Below are 25,356 nucleotides of genomic sequence, written 5' to 3'. Positions count from 1 at the left end.
GGAAAAAAAGGTACAGCTAATACACATTGCTGGGGGGACAACCCAAAGCAAGCTGTGAAAAGTCTTCGCATCTGACGTCGTCGTGGTGCAAGCTTTTCTTTGGACTGTACTGGGGCGTTGCTAAAAGAAAAGCCCGAAAAATGCGCTGACCTTCGACGGTAAAGCAGTCGAAATACAGGAAATACAGGAAAGCGTCACGTGCGGTTAATTTGGAAATCAAGGCAAAAGCGCGCTTTGGAAATATTCAGGCTCTTTGACCTCAGAGCCCCAGCTCTACGTCCTGTGAGAAACAAATAAGAGGGGTTAAAAAGTCACACTTCAAAAGCCGGTGCGACCGAGCCGAGCGGTTCTGGCGACTGAGGAGGGGACACGGAGAGGGCGAGCAGGAGACATCCAGAAGCAGCAGGGGAGGCAAAGAGGTGCAGACAAGGAATCTGGAGTTCAATGACGGGAGACGCACAGGACAGAGCGAAAGGTAGGGTGGCGGGAGCAGGGTCCGGGACACTCACCAGTCATGCTGCCAGTCTGGGTGCTAACTGACCGCCCGGCCCTCGCGCTCTCCAGATTTTGCATCTGCCCAGCTTCTTTCATCCCAAACCTAGCGTCCTCTGCTGCCAAGGAAACCTCTCCCAGTCAGACATGATCTTGGCCTCAGTGTCCCCGCCCCTCGCCTCCTCTCAGCAACTGTAAGGCAACGGCCCACTAGGCGCAGCCAGATGACGCCTCAAGCTTGACCGCCACTTCAGGGCTCCTCGTGTGACGTCATAGAGAGGCGGGGCTGCGGCGCCAGAGGGCTGCCCCTCGGCCGGTGACCGAGTTGATGAGCACCGAGTTGGTAAGCACCGAGCTGTATGTCGCTTGAGACCTGTATTTGGTTGTGTCGTTGGTTTTGCCAAGTAAGGTCACTTGAGGATTTCTTGGCTCGAGGTCCCAGGTTGCGCAGACTCTGACTGCATCGAGTTGAGAATTTTGGTCAGAATGTTAAAGTGGAAACCTACCCCAGGCTATCATGGTCAGTGTTTTAGAGAACTTCGTGGGTGGGGGTGTGGAGCGGGGCGGTCCAGGATGTTCTGTCATCAGAGACTGGCGGGTTCTGGGGAACTTAGTGCCGTGGAACACAGCAGGGACGTTCTGCTTCTCATCAAGAACATGAAGACGTTGAGAGGTGGAATTGTAACAGGGCAAAAGGTGAGAGGAGGCAGTAGGAACTATTTTGTTTTTAATTTCTAACGTCTAGTTTATTTCCACAAAACATCTGTATCATACCAGTTCTTTGAAATTGGTTCAGACTTGTTTCATGGCCTAGATCAGCACTGTCCAGTAGAACTTCCTGTAATATTCTATATCTGCACTGTCCAGTATGGTAGCCACCAGCCAGTGGCTATTGAGCATCTGAAATGTGACCAGTACAACCAAGGAACTGCCTTTTTAGCTTCATTTAGTTTTAATTAATTTACATTTTAAATAGTGACATGTGACTATTGGCTACTATTGTATTGGACAACATCACTCTAGACTCTCCTCCTGGAATTCCTATTAGGTATCGGTTAAACCGTCTGAGGTTTTAAATTATTATTTTTAAAATATTCCATCGTTTTGTTTCTCTGAGCCACATTCTGGCTAATTTCTTCAGATCTATCTTTCAGCTTGCTGTTTATTTCTTTGGCTGTGTAGAATTTTTTCTAATTTGCCTGTTCTGGACTCTTCAGGTGATTTGACTATATCCAGAGAACTCCATTCTGCACCTTTCCTGAGGTCTAGACTTTGTTGACAGTGCTTTCATGGCAATTAACACTAAGGCTTAAAGACAGGGCATGGAATAGGGGAAAATATTTGCAAATCACGTGTCCAACAAAGGACTCATATCCAGAATATATAAAGAACCATATAAACTCAGAGTAAGTAAATAAACAGTCCAGTTAGAAAATGGATCAAAGACTTGAATAGTCATTTCACCAAAGAAGATATACAGATGGCAGATAAAAATGTAAAACAGTGTTCAGTGTCATTAGCCATTAGGGAAATGCATATTAAAACCACAATGAGATTCTACCGCACACCTATTAAAATGGCTAAAATAACAAGTACTGACAGCACTAAATGCTGGTGAGGATGCAGAGCAACCAGATCTCTCATACATTGCTGGTAGGACTATAAAATGGCATAATCACTCTGTAAAACAGTTTGACAGTTTCTTATAAAGTTGCACATATGCTTATCATATCACCCAGCAATGACATTCCTGGGTATTTATCCTAGACAAACCAAAACTTATGTTCAAACAAAACTCTGTACATGAATGTCATGGTGGCTTTATTTTTAATAGTCAAAAACTGAAAACAGTCCGGGTGTGGTGGCTCATACCTGTAATCCCAGCACTTTGGGAGGCCGAGGCGGGTGGATCATGAGGTCAGGAGTTCGTGATCAGCCTGGGGAACATGGTGAAACCCCCGTCTCTACTAAAAAATACATAAAAATTGACCAGGCGCGGTGGCTCACACCTGTAATCTCAGCACTTTGAGAGGCTGAGGCGGGCAGATCACGAGGTCAGGCGATCAAGACCATCCTGGCTAACATGGTGAAACCCCGTCTCCACTAAAAATACAAAAAATTAGCCGGGCATGGTGGCAGGCACCTGTAGTCCCAGCTACTCAGGAGGCTGAGGCAGGAGAATGGCATGAACCTGGGAGGTGGAGCTTGCAGTGAGCTGAGATGGTGCCACTGCACTCCAGCTTGGGCGACAGAGTGAGACTCCATCTCAAAAAACACAACTGTAAACAAGCCAAACAGTCCTTAGTGAGTGAATAGAAAGCAAATGGAGTACATCCATGCCATGGGACACTACTCAGCCATAAAAAGTAATGAGCTATTGATACATACAACTTGAATGAATCTCAAGGGCATTGTGGTGAGTTTTTAAAAGCCAATCTCAAAGGGTTGTATACTGTATGATTCCATCTAGGTATCATTCTCAAAGCCAAAAAAAAAAAAAAATAGCAATGAAGAATGAATCCATGATTGCCAAGTGTTATGGTTGGGACAAGGGTCTGACTAGTAACACGACAGAGTTTCTTTGTGTTGACAGTTACTCATATCTATACATCTGATAAAATTCATAGAGCTATACACCGAAAATGCAAAGTGGTATATTCAAAACTAGTAAAACACAAATAAGATCTATACCTGTATTAACAGTATTGTACCAGTATCAGTTTCCTGATTTTACCAAAGTGCTATGAATATGTAAGACATATCGTTGCAGAAGCTGGGTGAAGGGTAATATAGGAACTCTATTATTTTTGCAACTTTCCTTAAGTTTTAAACTCTCTAAATAACTAGATAGATGTATATATACCTATATATGTTATGTGTGTGTGCATGTGTGTGTGTGTGTGTATCTTTGATCCCCAGCAGTCTAGATCTGCCCTGCCCTTCAAACAGTCATTAGTGTTACTGCTCATTAACCTCTCTTTGGACTCCTGGTCTCATTTCATTTTCAGTCTTTTAGTATTTCAGAGCAGTTTAAATACTTGGACTATTTCTCTTACTTTCTTGCTAGCTCAGCCATATTTTATCCTGCATATTTAGGTATTTGTAGCTGAAATATTTTTCAGACTAGGCTAACTTTTCCACAGTATTGGTGGAATAATTGTTCTGCTACAGAGGAATAAGAGGACTAAAAAGGATTATAAAATGAAATTTTCCCTAAGTGCTGAGAAGTGGACAAGCTCAGAGCAGCTGAGTTCTACAAAGGCCAGTTTAATCAATAAAATGGTTTTTAAATCAATAAACAATTCTATATATCAAGTGGAAAGAGCATGGGTTTTGGTATGAGATAGACAAGCTGTATTCACACTCTAAGCACAGAAGTTATTTACCAGTTACTGTATCAGTTGGCTTAGACCCAGCTTGTTGTGGGTAACAAATGTGAACCCCCAAAATCTAAGACAGGTCTCAGTTAATTTAGAAAGTTTATTTTGCCAAAGTTAAGGATGTGCGCCCGTGACACAGCCTCAGGAGGTCTTGATGACATGTGCCCAAGGTGATCAGAGCACAGCTTGGTTTTGTACGTTTTAGGGAGACATGAAACATCAATCAACATATGTAAGATGAACATTGGTTTGGTCTAGAAAGGTGGGACATCTCAAAGTGAGGAGGGGGCTTCCAGGTCTTAGGTAGATAAGAAACAAATGCTTGCATTCTTTTGAGTTTCTGATTACCCTTTCCAAAGGAGGCAATCAGATGTACATTTATCTCAGTGAGCAGACGGATCACTTTGAATAGAAGGGAGGCAGGTTTGGCCTAAGAAGTTCCCAGCTTGACTTTTCCCTTTAGCTTAGTGATTTGGAGACCCCAAGATTTTTTGTTCACACAAATAACCATGAAATCTCAGGGGCTTGCCCCAACAAAGGTTAATTTTTACTCATGTTACGTGCTGCTGCTCCTGTGAGTTGGCTCTGGGATCCAGGCTAAAGGAGCAGCCTCTGTCCCTTCTTTCTTTTTTCCGCCCTCAATTCCCCTGTATGTGACTCATCTTCCTAGCATGCTAGTTGCTTCTTTGGCTTTCCAGCCCCTTCCTCTGCCTCTGCTGTAATAGCCCCTTCTCTTCGAAGGGGAGGGGAGGGGAAGTTATCAAATGGCTTTTTGACTGAGTTACTCAGGGAAGAAGGAAGGGAGGAAGGAAGGGGCTAGGGAAAGAAGGAAGGAAAGCATGATGGTAAAACATTTATCACAAATTTTCATGAAGCCTACATGATCCCAAGTAGTACGCAGACAGCTTAAGTGTTAACAACTCTGCAGGCCCTCCCTCTGCCTTTCCATGAGAGGGAGCTTATCCCGGCCCGCGGGATAGTCGAAGCAGGCCCTGGAGGAGGGGGTGGGAATTTGGGGAACAAGAGATACGAGAAATGGAGACAAGACAGTGCTCTGATCAAGTCTCTCTCTTTTAATGGCGGTAATGCAGTGCCTTATATACACTTGGAGGGGAAGGGGTTGGGCCAAGGCGAAAATGATCTCATAGTGGAGGCGTGGCCAGATAGGTATTGGTTTCTCTGGTCGAACGTCATGTTGCACCTGCGCTGTCAGGTAGTAATTTTCGCGGGCGCGGGAAAAATAGGTGAAGAAGCAGCAGGAAGAGCGCCATCTTTTATGAGGTATTAATACAGGGAAAAAAGTAAATCTAGGGAGGAGGTAGAAGGTAGAAATGAATACAGCTCAGGCGTTTTTAATCGTCAGTTATTATTCGCTATGGCCGGGGCGTGCAGCTCCGGACAGGTCCCCCTTTTAATTATTTTATGATGAGAAAACGACCCCTCGGGAACTGCGCCTGTCTTAGGTTGGGTCAACTCATCCCCACCTTCTAGGCCCGTCATGGGATAAGGCAGCAGCAAGGGCGGCCCTCCTGTCTTAGGCTCCGATGGAGATAGTGTCCTCTTACCCGTCATTGACTGTCCAGTTCAGCACACAGGGGAGGTGGTCTTATTAAGGCAAATAAGACTCACCATTTTCAGTCATCTCAAGGCGATGATAATGGACCTGTATAGGTTTGGCCTGGAAGGCCTCGATTTGTTGTCTGACGAATGCCATAAGCTTATTAAAGATTATAGGCCCGAGAGTGAGAAAGAGTAGAAGAGTAGGTAAAGGACCAAGAAATGGCAGGAGATAGGGGAGAAGTCCATTGAGTCCAGTCCACAAGGGATTAGCGACCAGACCTTTTCTGCGCTCTTCTAGTTCTTCCTGTAAAGTCTTTATCTTATCTCTGACGATTCCGGATTTGTTGGCGTAAAAACAGCACTTTTCATTCCCATGACTGGTCTGGCATTAGGTAAGCTGTCTTGCCCGAGCAAGTCACCTGGGTGATTCTGTCTGACGGAGGTTCAGATACCTGTCCCCCTCTGCAATCACAAGGCTGGCCGTATTGTTTTCGTAATAATTCTCTTGCCTTACGAGGGTCACCAAAACCTGCATAGACTGTCACTATGTTATATAGAGCGATTATTCTCCAAAGGAATCTCATGTTAGGCTTCATTTTCTGAAAAACAAAAAGGAAAGAACTTCTCAGGGAGATTTATCTTCCCTGGACTGACAATGGTTATGATTTATTTGTCTTACCAATCTTTCAGGCAGTCATCTGGCTGCATCATTTTTTTGTGAGAAGATGCATACTGAGCCTCTTCCCCAAATTAAAACTGGATCGGGGCCATGCCATGAATTATCAAGTGGATCTTTCCATTTTACCATTGCAAACTGTTTTTGAGATTCAGGATGCCAGAAACGATCGGCAGCCGATTTTCCATGACTGTCCAAATTTAAAAAATTAAGGATAAACAGGGCATGATTGAGTATGTTTCTAGGGGTACCCTTCACGGGGTACCAGCTCCCCCCTTTTAATTTTGTGATAATAGTTTTTAAAGACAGATGAGCTCTTTCTACCATACCTTGTCCTTGGGGATTGTAGGGAATACCTGTGGTATGTTTAATTTGTAGGGTATTACAGAATTGTAAAAAGGTTTTGGCTATATAACCAGGGCCATTGTCTGTTTTGATTTGTTTGGGTATTCCTAAAATAGAAAAGCAGTGCAATAAATGAGCTATGACATGTTTGGTGGCCTCTCCTGTTTGGAGAGTTGCACTGACGAATCCACTATAGGTGTCTATGCATACATGGATATATTTTAGCTGACCGAATTCTAAGTGGTGAGTAACGTCCATTTGCCAAATTTCGTTGGGGATGAGTCCTCGGGGGTTAACTCCTAGATAGGGAACAGGTAAATACGTTATGCAGTTGGCGCATTGTTTAACTATTTGTCGAGCTTGTTCTCTGGTAAGTTTAAACATGAGTCTTAAGGTTTGGGCGTTTAAATGATGCAAGGCATGTGCTTTTTGTGCTTGTTGCAAATTGTCTGTAGTGACTGTGGCTATGATTTTTGTTGCCGCGTCAGCTGTTGCGTTACCTTGTGTTAAAGGTCCCGGTAATCCTGAATGTGCTCTAATATGCCCAAGAAAAAAGGGAGTAGTCCTTTTTCGAATAAGTTGTTGACATTGTAAAAATAGGTCAGCTGTGTCTGAAATATGTTTAATTTGAGGCACGGTCTCTAAGAGGGGTATTGAATGAGCCAGGTAGGTGCTGTCTGTATAAATGTTAAGTGGCTGACAAGGAAAAGCTGATAGTGCTGCAATTATAGCTTGCAATTCGACCAGCTGAGCTGATGTATAAGTGGTCTGGAATTTAACGACTACATTATTGTAAGTGTAAGCGGCAAGTCCTGTGGAAGATCCATCAGTGAAAATTAATAATGCGTCATTGAGAGGTTCTTTGCTGGTAATATGGGGAAACACAAACGCATGAAGTTTGCAAAATTGAATGAGTTTGTTAGGTGGGTAATGGTTGTCAATTGAGCCAGTGTAAGAAGCGCAAGCAATTGGCCAGGCTTCCGTATTTTGTAATAGCCAATGAATGTGTGATTGAGTTTGGGCTGTATAATGGTAGAGGGTTCTATTCCAAAGTATTTTCTACTGTTTTCTCTTCCCAAGATAATTAGATCAGCTATGGCATCATAATAAGGCAACAAAACCTTTTTAGGGGAGGAGGGCAGGTGTACCCACATAATGGGATTGTTCTGCCAAAATAGGCCAGTAGGGGTTATTGTTGTGTTAAAAATAAGGAATATTAATGGCTGAGAATAGTCAATACCGGTAACAAATTGTGTTGCAATGGCATGTTCTACCTGTTGGAGTGCCATTAATGCTTCTTTAGTAATGGACCTGGGAGATTTTGGATTAGAGTCTCCTTTTAATATATCGAAAAGAGGTTTTAACTCTCCTGTAGTGAGTTTTAAGTACGGTCGAAGCCAATTTATGTCTCCCAGTAATTTTTGGAAATCATTTAAAGTTTTTAAATGATCACGACGTATAACGGCCTTTTGATTAATGATTTTGGGTCCATTAATTTGAAAACCAAGATAGGTGTATGGATCTTGTAATTGTACCTTTTCTGGGGCTATTTGTAGTCCAGCTGCTGCTAACTCTTGTTTGAGTTGAGCAAAGCACTGTAAGACTTGTTCGCCAATTTCTCCTGCTATTAAAATATCATCCATATAATGTATAATATACATTTGTGCCCACGTTTTTCTGACTGGCTCTATAGCAGCAGCTACATATTTTTGACACAAGGTAGGACTATTAGCCATACCCTGAGGTAAGACTTTCCATTGATAGCGTTTCATTGGTTGTTTAAAATTTGTAGATGGAAGACTAAAGGCAAATCTTTTTTGGTCAGCAGGATGAAGGGGAATTGTAAAAAAGCAATCTTTAAGGTCAATAATGATTTTAAAATATTTTTGAGGAATCGCAACCGGTGAAGGTAATCCTGGTTGTAAGGCACCCATAAGGATCATAGTGATATTTACTGCTCTTAAATCTTGTAAACACAAAGCATGCCTACAAGACCAAAAACCTCATCACCTGGGTACATGGTAGATAAGTAAATAATCGTCTGCACCCCAGACGCAGCAAATCAGAAACTTGGAGGGCAGAGCTCTGCAAGCTGTGATTGAACAAGCCTCCCAAGTGAGTTTCATGCACACTGAAGGCCGAAACTCAATGAGAACCATTGTTTTAACCAATTAAAATACAATCTTCAGGTGGTTCATATACACTGCCAAAATTGAGAAAGCTTGAGAATCACTGAATAGTAATAATTATTTTCAGATGGTACTCGACAAATTTACAAAAACTGCAAACATGCAAGACCCGCCCAGCCATCCGCACATCCACTGGGATCCACTCCCACGATCACCCTCGAGGGAAATGAGACCCTCCTCCGTATCTTGCGGAGGCTTTGCAAGGTTAGAACAGGAGCTCACCTTTAAAATATGCTCTGTCTGAGCGACCGCAGCCATGACTTGCGGATCGACCTCCTTCCTATCTATTAAATCTCTAATGAGGTTCCAATAAGAGAAAACGGTCACAGGAATTTTTTCTGGCCCAAAAGTATTATAATAGTCCTGAAGACAATCCCCTACTCTATGCCATATTTTGATATCAATAGTTCCTTCCTGTGGGAACCAAGGGCAAATATCTTTTACAAAATCAAAAAATTTAAACAAGTCATTACCTTTAACCTTTACTCCTCGTATCTTTAAAGCCTCTTTTAATTGTCCTACATATATTTGATGCTGGCTTAATTCTTGTCCCATTTCGGACGCCTCACTTACCTTCGATCCTGACGCGGCAGGTTCCCGCGGTGATCAGTTTAATTCCTTTTGTCTTTGTTAGCGGTCGACCATCCTTTGGCGTCCTCTTCCTCACAGAGTCCCTCGTTTCCAGGTCCCTGTTCGGGCGCCACGTATCCCGGCCCGCGGGATAGTCGAAGCAGGCCCTGGAGGAGGGGGTGGGAATTTGGGGAACAAGAGATACGAGAAATGGAGACAAGACAGTGCTCTGATCAAGTCTCTCTCTTTTAATGGCGGTAATGCAGTGCCTTATATACACTTGGAGGGGAAGGGGTTGGGCCAAGGCGAATATGATCTCATAGTGGAGGTGTGGCCAGATAGGTATTGGTTTCTCTGGTCGAACGTCATGTTGCACCTGCGCTGTCAGGTAGTAATTTTCGCGGGCGCGGGAAAAATAGGTGAAGAAGCAGCAGGAAGAGCGCCATCTTTTATGAGGTATTAATACAGGGAAAAAAGTAAATCTAGGGAGGAGGTAGAAGGTAGAAATGAATACAGCTCAGGCGTTTTTAATCGTCAGTTATTATTCGCTATGGCCGGGGCGTGCAGCTCCGGACAGGAGCTGTCTTCTACCAGTGAGGGCAAAGGGCCAGTGTGACAGCCTTTTGCATCTGCACTTGTGGCTCCTGGGCTCTTGTTTGGCATCCAGGAGAAATGAGTTTGGACAAATGAATTGAAGGATGGTAAAAACAGGATTTTATTGCTGATAAAAGTGGGAGCTGAAAAGGGGATGTGCTGGGAAGGTAATTTTCCCCTGAAGTCTGGCCGTCTCTGGCCAGATTCTTCTCTGAAGTTATGCTGTCAAGCTGTCTCTCTGAAGTCAAGCCACTTCTCTCCAATGTTGAGCCATAGTCTCTCATGTCAAGCTGCTTCTCGTTTCTGCCGGCTGAGTCTGGAGTTTTTATAAGCACAGTATAGGAGGCAGGGCAGGCCATGGGTGGTTTTGGAAAAGGCAACATTTGAGCGGGAAAACAGGGATATAAGTTCTCATTTTGGGCTGCAGTCTCAGGCTTTTTGGCTTGAGGATGGGGTTTGCCAGGGACCTGCCCCTGTCTCCTGGAATTTCTCTGCCTCCTGTCTCCATCATTATGATCTTAACGTCAGAAATTCTATCTCTAGGAACAATGGGGATGCAAAGGTCAGGATCTAGTGACCTTTGGTAACAAGGAAGTGGGCTGAATTGTGGCCTGATTCGTTCTTTTTTTTTTTTTTTTTTTGAGACAGAGTCTCACTCCAGGCATACTGGAGTGTAGTGGCACAATATTGGCTCACTGCAACCTCTGCCTCCTGGGTTCAAGTGATTCTCATGCCTCTGCCTCCTGAGTAGCAGGGATTATAGACACATGCCACCAAGCCTGACTAATTTTTGTATTTTTAGTAGAGACCAGGTTTCGCCATGTTGGCCGGGCTGGTCTCAAACTCCTGAACTCAAGCCATCCACCTGCCTTGGCCTCCCAAAGTGCTGGGATTACAGGTGTGAGCCATTGTGCCTGGCTGATTAGTGTTTTTTTTTTTTTTTTTTGTAGATACGGAGTCTTGCTCTGTCGCCCCAGGCTGGAGTGCAGTGGCACAATCTCAGCTCACTGCAACCTCTGCCTCCCGGGTTCAAGCATTTCTCCTGCCTCAGCCTCCGAGTAGCTGGGACTATAGGCACATGCTGCCATGCCCAGCTAATTTCTTTTGTATTTTGGTAGAGATGGGGTTTCACCATGTTGCCCAGGCTGGTCTCAAACTCCTGAGCTCAGGCAATCTGCCCGCCTCGGCCTCCTAAAGTGCTAGGATTACAGGCGTGAGCCACTGTGCCTGGCTGATTTGTTCTTAATTATAACTATATTTCTGTCCAGAACTCAGCATGCCATTCTTGTCAACCTTGTAGGGATGGTTTCAGTTTGGTCATTTTAGGCAAAAAAATGTGATTATCACCACCACTCTGAGTCCGGAGATTAAGGTTTCCTAAACAATTCTCAGAAGGCCATTCCTGGCAGCACTTAAACCCTGAGGAAGCAAAGAGAAACCTGAAACAAAATCCAGATGCCCTTCAGGAATATGTGCTTTGTTATGGAGGGCAGTGCTGCCAAAGAGAAATGACTTCTCAGGTTTTCCATATATTGTCCCAAATGGTCTTCTCGGAAAAGTAAACTTGGTGCCATGTTGATTAATGTGCTACAGAGTAAGAAGGTTCAGGCAGCCCTGGAAATGGTGCTCCCCCGAGGTGGGAAGGACTGGTAAGCCCACTTTCCCTTGTTCTCCCAAGCTCTCTACCAAAAGGCTGCCTGAGAGGGGGTGGGCAGAGCGGCCTGGGCAGCACAGTCAATGTCCAAGTTCATTTTGGGTCCCTGTTTGTATGGTGCCTCTGGACTGTCAGGTAGGGCCACCTGGGTTCAGATATTTCTTAATCAGCATCCCTATAGAAATTCTCTAATTAGACACATTAGAAATCAACAGAAGGAGGGCTGGGTGCAGTGGCTTGTGCCTATAGTCCCATCCCTTTGGGAGGCCGAAGCCAGAGAATTACTTGAGGCCAGGAGTTCAAGACCAGCCTGGGCAACATAGTGAGACTCAATCTTTACAAAACATTTTTTAAAAATTAGCCAGTTGTGGTAATGTGCAACTGTAGCCACAGCTACTCCAGAGGCTAAGGTGAGAGGATTGCTTGAGCCCAAGAGTTTGAGGCTGCAGTGAGCTATGATTGCACCACTGTACTCCAGCCTGGGCAACAGAGTGAGACCCCATCTCTAAACAGAAATAAAAAAGAAATCAACAGACTAGAGGGAGGAGTAGGGATGAGAGGATGGATAGAAGAGGGAGTAGGGAGGAAACTAACACTGATAGAATATCTGCTATGATCAGACACCCTATGTAACAATAATGATAATAGTAGTAATAATAGTATCTTATATTCTTGAGTGTTTACTATGTTCCAGGCTCTGTACTAGGTACTTTATGTTTATTATCTCATTTGCTCCTTCTAGCAACCTTGTGATGTGGGCAATATTATTTAGCTCCACTTATAGGAACCAAGACATTCGGTGACTTGCCCCAATAGACATAGCTTGAAAGGGGTGGGGGCAGGATATGAATGGACATTATGACTTCATTTAATACCCACAACAACCCACTGATACAGATTTTTATCATCTCCACTATGCAGGTGAGGAAACTAAGACCCTCAGACCAGCAATATCGCCATCACATGGGAGCTTGTGAGAAAAGCAGAATCTTGGGCTGCACTTCAGACTTTGTGAGTCAGAATCTGTACATCCACCACTGGGGTAGGCCAGTGGGCTCCAGCGATTCTCAAACTGGAGTATGCGTAAGAGTCCCTCAGAGACTATGTTAAAACGCAGATTTCTGGGTCCCAGCCTTAGAAATTCTGAATCAGTGGTTTTTAGCTAAAGTATTTTGGCCCTCTGTAGAACTGCTTTTACCAAAAGCAATTGATACCAACTACTTTTTGGTATCATATTGTCTGCTGATGTTAACTGATGCCAGAAGCAAAATTTTCATACCAGATTCGAGCAAGTGTCAAAGTTTTATTTGGCCCAGAGGTTACAAACTTTTTTGGAAAGTCCCAGATAGCAAATATGTTAGGCTTTTCAGACCATTTAGTCTGTGTCACAACTATTCTATTCTGCTGCAAAAGCAGCCATAGATGATATGAAAATGACTGAGTGTGGCCATTTTCCAATAAAACTCAATTAACTCCCCCTCATTTAACTCCTAAATTGAGCGAACCATCGGTGGCAGTAATGAGACCTAGTTCAGAATGTATTTGAGGAACGGGATTTAAATACTTGAAGAGAAAAGGATTCTCTAAAACAGCTAAGTTGGGTACCATATGCCTGGTTAACTTTCTTTAGGGCAATGAAACCATACACTTTTGGGTTAACTGTTTTAAAAAGATTTTATTTTTTTAGGGCAGTTTTAGGTTCACAGCAAAATGCAGTAGAAAATAGAGATTTCCCATATGGCCCCTGCCACACACATGCACAGCCTCCCCAACTATTAACATCCCCCACCAGAGTGGTGCATTTGTTACAGTTGATGAACCTACATTGACACATCATCATCACCCAAAGTCCATAGTTTACATTAGAATTCACTCTTGGTGTTGTACATCCTCTGGGTTTGGGCAAATGTGTAGGGACATGTGTCTACCATTGTAGTATATCATACAGAGTAGTTTCACTGCCTTAAAAATCCTCTGTGCTTTGCCTTATTCATCCCTGCACCCTAACTCCTGGCAACACTAGTCTTTTTTACTGTCTCCATAGTTTTGCCTTTTCTAGAATGTCATATAGTTGGAATCATTGTATGTAGTTGTGGAGGCTAAAGCAACTCCATCTTGGATGCCAATCTGCCATGTTGACTTCTTGATTAACCTCAATTTAGGGAAGGCTGCTGTCTTCCATTTTATCTACTGTTCCTTGTGTGAGAGCTTGTACTTACTGTAAATCCTGCCCTTAGGTCAAAATGACCTTGACCATAAATTCTGCTGTAGGCAGATTCACATAGCGTCTTGCCTTTCCCTGTAATTGTCCTACACATTCCTTCCCTATGACATGGAAGCCCTGGGTCTGTGGGGGTCATAGTATGGGAATCTAATACCTTGTCTGGCAGCTGCCCAGGACATTGTGGCTTCTCTTCCTAAGTCCCTATTAAATGTTTTTTTTTTTTTTTTTTTTTTTTTTTCCTTCCGTGAAAAACTGAATGTCAGCTTCTCTCTTGGCCTCTTAGCTTTTGCAGACTTTAGGGGTAGATTTCCATAGACCTGCCCATTGCAGAACAGTAGTCTTTTCAGACTGGCTTCTCTCTTAGTAATATGCATTATTTAAGTTTCCTCCACGTCTTTTTGGGCTTGATGGTTCATTTATTTTTAGTGCCAAATAATATTCCACTGCTTGGTTGTACCACAGTTATTTATCTATTCACTTACCGAACAACATCTTGGTTGCTTCCAAGTTTGGACAGTGATTAAAAAAAAAAAAAAAAGAAAAAAAAAGAGGCGTCTGCAGACACCCATGTGCAGGTTTTTCTGTGGACATATTTTCAACTCCTTTGAAATACCAAGGAGTATGTTTGTTAGATCATATGGTAAGAGTATGTTTAGTTTTGTAACAAACTGCCAAACTGTCTTCTAAAGTGACTGCAACTTTTTTTCATTTCTAACAGAAGTGAATGTGTAAACCAAAAAAAAAATTCTAAGCCCCTCAACCATCTGATTGGACCCCTCCTCTCGGCCAAGGGCATCCAAAGTTAACCTGAAAAACTAATTCAGGTCAACTTTCAGGCCATGATGGGAAGGAAGAGCTGGATCTGCCTCATTATGCCCTCCTCCATTTTGGAATTACTGATAGAATAGAGTCTTTAAGTCTGATAAGAAACTTTTACAATCTATTCTCTCTGAAACCTGCTCCCTGGAGGCTTCACCTGCATGATAAAACTTTGGTCTCTACAACTGCTTATCTTAACCCAGACATTCCTTTCTATTGATTCCAGGTCTTTAGATAATAACTCTATCAAACAATTGCCAGTCAGAAAACCTGTTAGTCCACCTATGACCTGGAAGCCCCCGCTTCCAGTTGTCCCACCTTTCCAGACCTAACCAGTGTACATCTTACATGTATTAATTGATGTCTTATATCTCCCTAAATTGTATAAAACCAACTTGTACCCTGACCACCTTGGACACATGTTCTCAGGATCTTCTGAAGGCTATGTCACAGGTCATTGGTCTCTCATATTTAGCTTAAAGTAAATCTCTTCAAATATTTTATAGAATTTGACTCTTCATTGACAAACAGGAGCTCTGGTTGCTCCACTTCTCACTGCATTTGTTATTGTCAGTGTTCTGGAATTTGGCCATTGTAATTGGTATGTAATAGTATCTTGTTCGGGGTTAATTTACTTATTTAAAAAGGCTATAAAATCCTAACACTTTTTCAGTTTCAGCAAGGTAATCTCTCTTTTTACAGGGCTATGCTTCTATGATTTGTGTGCTATTAATTTTAAAAATGTGACAACAAACTTGCATTCCCCCAGAATATCAAACAAGAGTTCCCTTTAACAATGTCCTACTTTTATTCAAGCAGTCATGTTATTTTCTAATAATAGAAAATGCGACTGGGCGCAGTGACTCATGCCTGTAATCCCAACACTTTGGGAAGTCAAGGCAAGTGGATCACGAGGTCAGGGGTTTGAGACCAGCCTGGCCAACATGGCAAAACCCTGTCTCTACTAAAAATACTAAAATTAATCGGGTGTGGTGGTATCATACACTTGTAATCACAGCTACTTGGGAGACTGAGGCAGGAGAATTGCTTGAACCTGGGAGGTGGAGGTTGCAGTGAGCTGAGGTTGTGCCACTGCACTCTAGCCTGGGTGACAAAGCAAGGCTCTATCTCAAAAAAAAAAAAAAAAAAAAAATGCATAGCAAAAAAATTTAAGTAGTCACTATTTAATCATTTTCCAAGTGTGGGACAGTTTTTCTCATTGGCTTTATAAGAAAAAGTTCTAGGACATTCATTATGCTTGCTTTAAAGATTGTTGTTGAGGACGTAGTTTTCTAGCTTTTAAGATGTCATCTTGGAACACTTGAAGGATTCTCCTGCCTCCTGTGAATCATGTAAACTTCTTAACCATATACCAGGATATGAATTTTATGTCCTCACTTTCCTCCTGGTATAATCTTATTTTGCCTATCCTAATTTTTTGTTAGTTTCTGCTTTCCCCATTTACTTCATGTGTGTTTTATTTTAGATGCTTTTATAAATTGCTTTATATGCTTTTTGGAACACAAATTTATTTTAATAAAAAGAATGTTCAGATTTGAGGACTCTTTAGTTCAAAGTGCCTTGAGGAAGAAGAGGGAGTTAGTATTTGCATACTTATGCAATAATACACATATGTCTTGTCAACAGCTAAAATGTAATTTATTCACATTTACATCGTCACTCATATGACAAAAGCTGAATGTTGTTAGTTTACATGTGCATCACATACATTTAATAACCTGGACAGTTGAAACTGCCTTTGCAAAGATTATGACAGTGAGGAAAATCTAGCATGGCTGACCCTGTCTTGCTTCTAGGGTCACAGGCTGGCTGTCCTCATTCATTCCTGGTCATAGGCCAAGCTAACCATGGGAAGAATTTAGTTTATAGTTTAACTTGAAAGCAATAGTCTCTCCCTAAACTGACCCTCTCCTTGTCCAGGAACTAAAACTGCCTTTGTAAGTCTAATGAAAGGCCACGAGGTTAGGATTATGGGACGGCCTGAATTCTGCTAAATATGGGCATAGTTTCCATAATCTCTTACTGCCCAGGAGTCGTTGCTCCTATAGATAACATCACTATTGTAGAACCTAAGATTGATCTTGTGATATGTTTTTCAGAGTTTTGCATTCCGGTAACCAACTGATCTTACCCGGACCCATGATGCATAACTCAGCTGGTCCTGTGGCCCACACCCAGAGGCAGATTCAATGCATGAAGACCGTTTTCCACACCCCTATGATTTCATCCCAACCAAGCAGCAGCATCCCTTCCCTAGCCCCCTGCCCACCAAATTATCCATAAAAACTCTGGCTTCTGAGTTCTCAGCAAAACTGATTTGAATAATAACTCCAGTTCTTCCAGTTGGCTGGCCTTAGTTAATTAAACTCATTCGTTACTGTAATACCATGTTCCCAGTGAATTGGTTTTGTCTGTGGAGCAGGCAGGACCAACCCATCAGGCAATCACACAGTTACTCTGTAGTACTTCTATTTTGCTTTTCAAACAAATTTCAAATATTATTAGATTGAAATAAACTATACAAAATTGCTTTTCCTCACAAAAATGCAATATTTTGTGTATTATTCCTAGGTAAACTACAAAACTTTTATTTTTGTAAGTTTTTTTTGCAAAAATAAATCAAGATGCTTATGCATATAAATCAAGATGAGGCAATGAAAAAAAAAAAACTCAAAGAATAACCAAAGAGAGACAAATCAGTTGTCAGTGTCCGTGAACTCATGTTCTGTATTGCTTGTAAAACAGAGTTCATGTGTGTCTGCTAAAAAGCTGATGGCCCTGTTAGGGTAGAGACACAACAAAGGGGTGCAAGCCCCAACAACACATCTTCTCTTCTCTTCTCTTTTCTTTTCTTTTCTTGATGGGGGTCCCACTATATTGACCAGGCTGGTCTATAACTCCTGACCTCAAGGGATCCTCCCAACTCCACCTCTCAAAGTGTTGGATTACAGGCTGAGCAACTGGGCCTGGCTACTGTCCATTCTTTGATGAAGACAAAGTTTACCCTGAAATCCTGTTCAGGTGAGCACACAGTTTCTATCACTTTCTGGTAACTTCCTAAACTATTCCTTATGGAATGGTTTTAATAGTGCACTTAAAACACAATGTATTTGAGTTGGAAGCTTCATTTTTTTGTATGAATTGTTATCTCCCTCCCTGCACTTCCTCAATATTTATTTCTTCCAAAACCTGATAACTCAAATCCTGGTCATTAAGTCAGTAGATTATAAATGTAATTCCCAAAATGACTTCAATCCCTTCATCATGCCACTGGCGGGCATCGCATAGAAATGAAACTTGATACTTTCAATACCATCTTCTTGGAGACAGAGAAGTTTTCAAAGCATGCAAGTTCAGGCTGTGATTATTCAACAGGTAGGACATAGATGGCTAATGGATTTGGTGGGAGGGCTGTAGCCAAATTTACCTTCAGTGACTAAGTGGCCTACATGCAAATCATAGTTTTACTCCCTAATAGTGAAAAACAAAGCATCTTAAAGTATTGTATCAGGTATTGTCAGTAATTTCCGAGTTACTTTTGGAGGCTTTGACTCATTTGTATAGAGTTTGCTTTATGTGTCTATCATTAAATTCAAACCATGTTTTGTATTAAGAGTTATGTTAACCAAGTGACATGACCTGACCTCTGGTCAGTGTTTGTTGGGCTTATTTTGTGATGCTTACATTCATCTATGCTCACTCTCAGTCTCCATCCTGGGAACACAGGACCTGAAATGATATGTAAACATTAAGAAAGAGACATAAATATCAGGCAGATATCTAGCATCATAAATTGTGGACAGACAGAAGCTCTTTCCTTTCCATCTGTATTTCCACTTGATCTTCCAACAGTGGAGCTCCATAGAAGTGCGTCTAGATTGGTGAGTCACTCTGTATATGTCAGCATAGTGTTACTCTGGCATGTTGAGCTGGAGATGTCCTGTGTCTTAGTATAAGTGCTTTGAGGTGCTAATCTGAGAAAATCCAAGTTTCTGAATAATGTGTTCTACCACTGGGACACTATTTCTAATAATGTCAAAGGCTAGTTGAGATTCTAGGTTATCTGGTAATCCCTGAAGAACTTCCCAGAAGGTTTCATTTGAACATCATGTTTAGTGGCCACATTAGTGGCTTCGTCAAACCAAAAATTATAATAAAATTCAATATTTTTTTTACCACTTCATTTGTGAATGTGATACTATAGTTAAACTGCTGCCTGTCAAGAAGATGCCAGAAGTTTGCCACTGGAATTTCCCCCCAAAGGCTCTTGTTAAGATAGGGCATTTTTTGAGGTGGGCGGATCACAAGGTCAAGAGATTGAGACCATCCTAGCCAACATGGTGAAACCCCATCTCTACTAAAAATACAAAAATTAGCCAGGCATGTTGGCATGTGCCTGTAGCCGCAGCTACTTGGGAGGCTGAAGCAGGAGAATTGCTTGAACCCCAGAGGCAGAGGTTGCAGTGAGCCAAGATCGTGCCACTGCACTCCAGTCCGGTGACAGAGCAAGACTCCATCTCAAAAAAAAAAAAAAAAAAAAAAAAAAAAAGGCATTTTTAAGAACAAACGAAACCAATGAAATAGAAATCTATTGATGCACAGAAAAGCACAAATGCTCGACAGCTATAAAGCTATTCCATCTAGCATTCGTGCCATTCCTTATACCGTCCATACAAAAAACAAATGCAAGAGCTCCACTTAAATATCAAAAGCCATCGTGCCTATCAGTTGAGGAAGGCCCATTTCCTTCAGTTATTACATCTCTCTTGACTGCTCTAAAGAAAGGGCAGATTTAACACTGTGGAATCCTAAAAGCAGTTGCAATGACTGTTAAGAAAAAAGAACAATTTTCTTCAGATACTCCCAGTGTGACAGACATGCTTACGACAAATCCTGACTTTCCAAGAACAGCAGAGTGCCTAGACACCTTGGGACTATTTCTCTAAAAGCCCAGTAGTCTGGATGTTCATTTTGGAAGGAAGCCTGTTGGACACAAATTACCTGACCACACCACTACTCCCTGATCAGCCCCTACCATGTGTGTATGGAACACACCACACGTTTTGGGCAGAAAGACTGATTCTTAAAAACAAGTCAATAGCTAAGATATAGAATCAACCTAGGTGCCCATCAATGGATGAATGGATAGGAAGATGTGGTTTATACATACATACATACATACATACATGTATGCATACATTGGAATACTATTCAGCCTTAAAACAGAAGGAAATCCTACCACTTGCAACACCACAGATGAACTTGAAGGACATTATGTTATGGGAAATAAGCCAGGCACAGAAAGACAAATACCACACAATCTCAGTCATATGTGGAATCTAAAAAAATTGAACTCATAAAAGCAGAGAGTAAAACAGTTACCAGGAAAGGGAAGCAGGGAGAGATTGGGGCGGTGTTAGTCAAAGGATTCAAAATTTCAGTTAGAGGGATTAAATTCAAGCAATCATGGTTGAGTGCGGTGCCTCATGCCTGTAATCCCAGCACTTTGGGAGGTCGAGACAGGAGAATTGCTTGAGGCCAGAATGGGCAACAAAGTGATACCCTATCTCTACAAAAAATTTAAAAATTAGTCAGGTATGGTGGCGTGTGCCTGTAGTCACAGTTACTCAGGAGGCTGAGGGAGCAGGATCACTTGAGCCCCTGAAGTCAAGGCTGCAGTGAGCCATGATCATGCCACTGCATTCCAGCCTGGGTGACAGAACAAGACCCTGTGTCAAACAAGAAAAGAAAAGAAAGCAAATCTATTATACATCGTGGTGACTATGGTTAACAAAAATAAATTGTATATTTGAAAATTGCTAAGAGAGTAGATTTTAAATATTCTTACCAAAAAAAGTATGTGAGGTATTAGATATGCTAATTAGCTGGATTTAGCCATCCCACAATGTATACAACATATATCTATCAAGACATCATGTTGCATACAATAAACATATACAATTTTTATTTGTTGGTTTAAATAATTTCTTTAAAAAGTGCTGAGCATAGTTTGGTGCTGCCGTTGGGGGCTCAGGATCAGTGTGATGGACCTCACCATTGGATGTCCCACTTTTCCTCACTCCTTCCTGTCAGTCTCAGTTACCCCATCTCCAAACATCACTGTTTTGTTGCTAACAGCCCTTCCTCTCTTGTGCCATCCTATTGAATGCTTTTAACATGCTATTGGTAGGCACAGCAGATAACCCAACTTGTTAGCAACTGTATTTTAAATGAAAATCAACCTCATGGACTTGAAAGCTTTATAAAAAGCTATTTTAGGTGCAACAAGTCCCATTTGTTTAATTCTAGTACATTTCTTTTTTTTTTTTTTTTTGAGGCAGGGTCTTGCTCTCTTACCCAGGCTGGAGTGCAGTGGCACAATCATGGCTCACTGCAGCCTTGACCTCCTGGGCTCAAGTGCTCCTTCCACCTCAGCCTCCTGAGTAGAGTAGCTGGGACTGCAGACAGGCACCACCACACGTGGATATTTTTGTACTTTTTGTAGAGATGGGATTTCGTCATGTTGCTTAGGCTGGTCTTGAACTCCCGGGCTTACGCGATCCTCCTGTTTCAACTTGCCAAAGTGTTCAGGTGAGAGCTACTGTACCTAGCAAATTTCTAAAATATACCCAAACCTACAAGGCTGAGGGAAGTGAGGGATTCACAGAATAATTTATGTAGAGGAGATGACAAATAATTTGGGTCTAACCTTCTTACTTTACATTTGAGCAAACTGAGCTCAGAAAGATTTAAGGACTCCTCAGATGGAGAGTTATTGTTAATAAACTATGTGCAGCAGAGTTTGCATGGTTTGAGTCAACAATCACTATAACATCTTTTATTTTATTATTATTATTTTTTGAGACAAGTCACCCAGGTTAGAGTGCAGTGGTGCAAGCATAGCTCACTGCAGCCTTGAACTCATGGGCTCAAGTGATTCTCCCACCTCAGCCTCTCTAGCAGCTTGGGACTACAGGTGTGCACCACCACACCTGGCTAATTTTTTAGGTTTTTTTTTTTTTTTTTTTGTAGAGACAGGGTCTTGCTATGTTGCCTAAGCTGGTCTTGAATTCCTGGCTTCAAATGGTCCTCCTGCCTTGGCCTCTCAAAGACTATAAAACCTTGACTACAACCATAGAAGGAAATTCTGGTTACTAAAAATAATACATTTAATGCTTGGCACAATTTCTCTAAATTCCCCTGCTCTTTATTAAAACTTACTTAATCACATCTATACTTATTGACATGCTTTTTTTCCCCCCATCCTGACAAGTCACAGAATCTTGAGGTTAAGGGTCCTGGTCCTATTATTATTATTTTGAGACAGTCTCACTCTGTTGCCCAGGCTGGAGTGCAATGGCACAATCTCAGCTCACTGCAACCTCCACCTCCTGTGTTCAAGTGATTCTCGTGCCTCAGCCTCCCGAGTAGCTGAGATTACAGGGACGTGCCACCACGCCCAGCAAGTTTTTTTTTTTTTTTTTTTGTATATTTAGTACAGACAGGGTTTTACCATGTTGGCCAGGCTGTTCTCAAACTCCTGACCTCAAGTGATCCACCCACCTCGGCCTCCCAAAGTGCTGGGATTACAGGTCTATTCATTTGTATATATAGCCCAACAACTTAAACATAAAATATACTTTGCATATTTTCCTTGTCAAAGGAAATCAAAATGTATATGGAAATTAGTAAATGAACATTTAAAGAATCCAACTTAGGAACTGCTACTGGGAAATATGTTTATGAAATGCATTTTTATTTTTATTTAGTTTTAGAGGTGGGGTTTTGCTCTGTTGCCCAGGCTAGTGTGCGGTGGCTTGATCATAATTCACTGTAGGTTTCAACCCCTGGGCTTAAGAGAGTAGTCCGCACCTCAGCCTCTTGAGTAGCTGGGACTACAAGGCTCAATCCACTGCACCTGGCCATTTTCATCTTTATTTAAGAAAACCAGATGCTTCCATTAGCCACAAGAATCCAGTTTTTAAAAATGCATGCTGGAGGAGAACTCAGAATCATATGAATGGGGTTATAATAAATACAAAAAATAGCTGAAGACTTTCAGTGAAAGATAGCATCCTTTGGGAGTAAAATGCTAATGATGTCCCTTAAGAAGCTAAGTAATGAAGTGAATACGCCTCTTATGAGTTGTTGGATTTTTAGAAAATAAATGTTCAGTACTTTTGTTTCATGTTTTAAAAAACAAACAAAAAGACCTAACAAGTGATACTTAATAGGATATGAACTGAGGACAGAAATGCTAGCTCACGTTTACCGAGGATTACTGCATTCCAGATGGCATACCAAGTACCTTATGTTATTATATGTTATACGTACATTGCAATAGTTATATAACTAAACACTCCATTATAATGCATTATAATACTGCAATGAACTTAGTTTTTAAGAAATTGATCTTTTTCCCTGTCCAAAATGTTGCTAACCTCCATTTACATTTAAGTAGTATTTATCAAATCTATTACTACCAGGCACAATGCTAGTTGCTTTACACAGATTTAAATATTACTTCATTATCCTTTATGGTCTCAGTCATCACACAGAGTTACATTTTTTTTTTAGAAGAAGAACCACCCAGCTGGGAGCAGTGGCTCATGCCTAGAATCCCAGCACTTTGGGAGGCCGAGGCAAGTGGATTACTTGAGCCCAGGAGTTCAAGACCAGCCTGGGCAACATGGTGAGACTCAGTCTCTACAAAAAAATTGAAAAATTAGCCGGGCGTGGTTGTGTGTGCCTATAGTCCAAGCTACTTGGGAGGCTGAGGTGGGAGGATTGCACGAGCCTTGGAGGTGGAGGCTGCAAGTGAGCTCTGATTGCGCCACTGCTCTCCAGCCTGGGAAAGAGAGTGAGACCCTGTCTCAAAAAAGAAATAAGAACCACCCCCTCGTTGTAAATTAATTAGTCATTTAACAGAATTTTATTTCATTCAACCGCTTTTGCAGAAAGAGAAAATAAAGCCTTAAAAAATGCGTAAGTGTACATAAACACCTAGGAATAGGTTAGATACAAATGAAACTTCTTCAGTTTGACAGATTGTCATGACACATTATATTCCAGGAAGTTCTGAATCAGACGCTTTCTTCAGTTTTGTGATTTAAAAAAAAATCAAAATAATAACCCACTGTGCAGTGCAGATGCCTAGCACGGGGCGGTAGGTGCTTTCCTAACTAGGGCACTGGGGTACAAGCCACAGCAGGAGAGGCTGGCTCTTGGGTGGGGGTACAAGTCAGTACGGTACAGGACTAGCAGCAAAGTCCCTTAACCAGCTGCTGAGCTCCCTGCACAAAGAGGCCCCCAAGGCTGGGACCATCTAACCTGCCATTGCTCAGTGGCCATTTCCTTTCAACTTACCATCTTCTGGCTCCTGCCCCAGCGCTCTTGAAAGGCACTTTCTAGATTCCTTCCTTTTGTCACACTCTGTGGTCTTTCCATTGCCTGTATCCTAAGGTTACCAGATTTAAAAATAAAAATAGAGTGCCCATTTAAATGTGGATTTCAGATAAATGATAAATGATTTTAAAATATAAGTAATAGGTACGCCATTCTTTTTAAGTGCAGTAGCGTGATCAGAGCTCACTGCAGTCTCAAATTCCTGAGCTCAAGCGATCCTCCCACCTCAGCCTTTCTAAGTAACTAGGACTACAGGGGCATGCCACCATGCCCAGCTAATGAAGAAAAGCGTTTTTTTGTGGAAATGAAATCTTGCTGTATTACCAGGCTGGTCTGAAATTATTGGTCTCAAGTAACCCTCCTGCCTCGGCCTCCGAAAGTGCTGGGACTCCCGGTGTTTGCCACCACGCCTGGCCCTTAGTGTGTCATGCTAATACTATTTAAACTTAAAATATATGTTGTTTATCAGAAGTTCAAATTTAGTTTCAGGCTCTGAATTTCATCTGGCAACCCTACTTCATTCTCTTTGTGTTCCCCGTGGTGCGTGACCCCATGGCCTCCGACCCTCCGTGAAACACTCTTCCTTCAGGTTGTATCACATGCATCACGCGCTTTTCCTTTTCTGCTCTTCTGCCTGCTTTGGTGACTTCCAGCCAGCGCAGGGATCATTAGAGTGCATCTCTCTGCCTCTGCTTTGATCTTGGTAACTTTCTCCTAGTCGAGGCCATCTATTTCTATCACTGAAATCAGTGGTTCTCAAAGTGGGATCCTGGAGTTGCAGCAGCAGCACCATCTGCAAACTACACAGAAATGCAAATTCTCAGGCCTACAGTAGCATCATAACTTCTGGAGCGGGCCCAGAAATCTGTGTTTTAAGAAGCCCTCTGGTGTTTCTGATGCAAGCGAAAGTTTTTAAGCCACTGGATAAAATCATTTCCATGCTGTTGCCTCCCAAATCTTTATGGCGAACCCTGACTTCATACCCAAACTTCTCTCTAGAATTTCAAGGTGGAGTATTTTGGGGAATGTTAATATATGAGAGGAGAAAAAAAAAGCTGTATGGTCAAAAAGAGCTTATATAGTATTGCAACATTTCTTAAAAGTATTTAAAGTGGTCAGGCGCAGTGGCTCATGCCTATAATCCCAACATTTTGGGAGGCCAAGGAGGGCAGATTGCTTGAGCTTAGGAGCTTGAGAACAGCCTGAGCAACATGGTGAAACCTCGTCTCTACAAAAAAATTCAAAAATTACCTGGGTGCGGTGGTGTGCACCTGTAGTCCCAGCTACTCAGGAGTCTGAGGTGAGAGGATCACCTGAGTCCAGGAGGCTGAGGCTACAGTGAGCTGTGATTGTGCCACTGCACTCCAGCATGGGTGACAGAGTGAGACCCTGTCTCAAAAAAAAAAAAAAAAGAGCCTATCACTAAA

At 42.1% G+C, this 25,356-nt stretch overlaps 2 protein-coding genes and 1 long non-coding RNA gene across 7 annotated transcripts in view; 1 reads left to right on the top strand and 2 right to left on the bottom strand.

Moving 5' to 3' along the window:
- The window catches only part of CDADC1 (cytidine and dCMP deaminase domain containing 1), a 46,081-nt gene extending 45,377 nt beyond the window's left edge, over positions 1 to 704 (bottom strand). The window contains exon 1 of the mRNA XM_015121066.3: positions 510 to 704. Within this exon, the coding sequence (XP_014976552.2) occupies positions 510 to 591 (82 nt within the window). The 5' untranslated portion in view covers positions 592 to 704. The remainder of the gene's footprint in view (positions 1 to 509) is intronic.
- An 84-nt stretch (positions 705 to 788) lies between these two features.
- LOC144336333 (uncharacterized) overlaps positions 789 to 25,356 on the top strand; it is a 55,772-nt gene continuing 31,204 nt past the window's right edge. For 3 of the 5 annotated variants that reach the window (XR_013407989.1, XR_013407993.1, XR_013407990.1), the window contains exons 1-2: positions 789 to 835; positions 12,382 to 12,471. This is a non-coding gene — a long non-coding RNA (uncharacterized LOC144336333). Of the gene's footprint in view, positions 836 to 12,381; positions 12,472 to 16,623; positions 16,763 to 17,409; positions 17,550 to 25,356 lie in introns of those variants that run through there. The other 2 variants (XR_013407991.1, XR_013407992.1) reach the window with 2 other exon arrangements.
- On the bottom strand, positions 4,928 to 12,317 carry LOC144336321 (uncharacterized). Its single transcript, XM_077974349.1, has 3 exons — positions 12,269 to 12,317; positions 9,216 to 9,491; positions 4,928 to 6,031 (listed from the first exon to the last, which is right to left on the bottom strand). The coding sequence occupies exons 1-3, from the start codon at positions 12,315 to 12,317 to the stop codon at positions 6,018 to 6,020; spliced, it is 339 nt and encodes a 112-aa protein (XP_077830475.1). The 3' UTR covers positions 4,928 to 6,017.

Source organism: Macaca mulatta, chromosome 17, assembly GCF_049350105.2.
Source record: "Macaca mulatta isolate MMU2019108-1 chromosome 17, T2T-MMU8v2.0, whole genome shotgun sequence".
NCBI lineage: Eukaryota > Metazoa > Chordata > Mammalia > Primates > Cercopithecidae > Macaca > Macaca mulatta.
The sequence above is the reverse complement of the archived record's forward strand: the minus strand, read 5'-3'. Positions and strand labels throughout refer to the sequence as shown.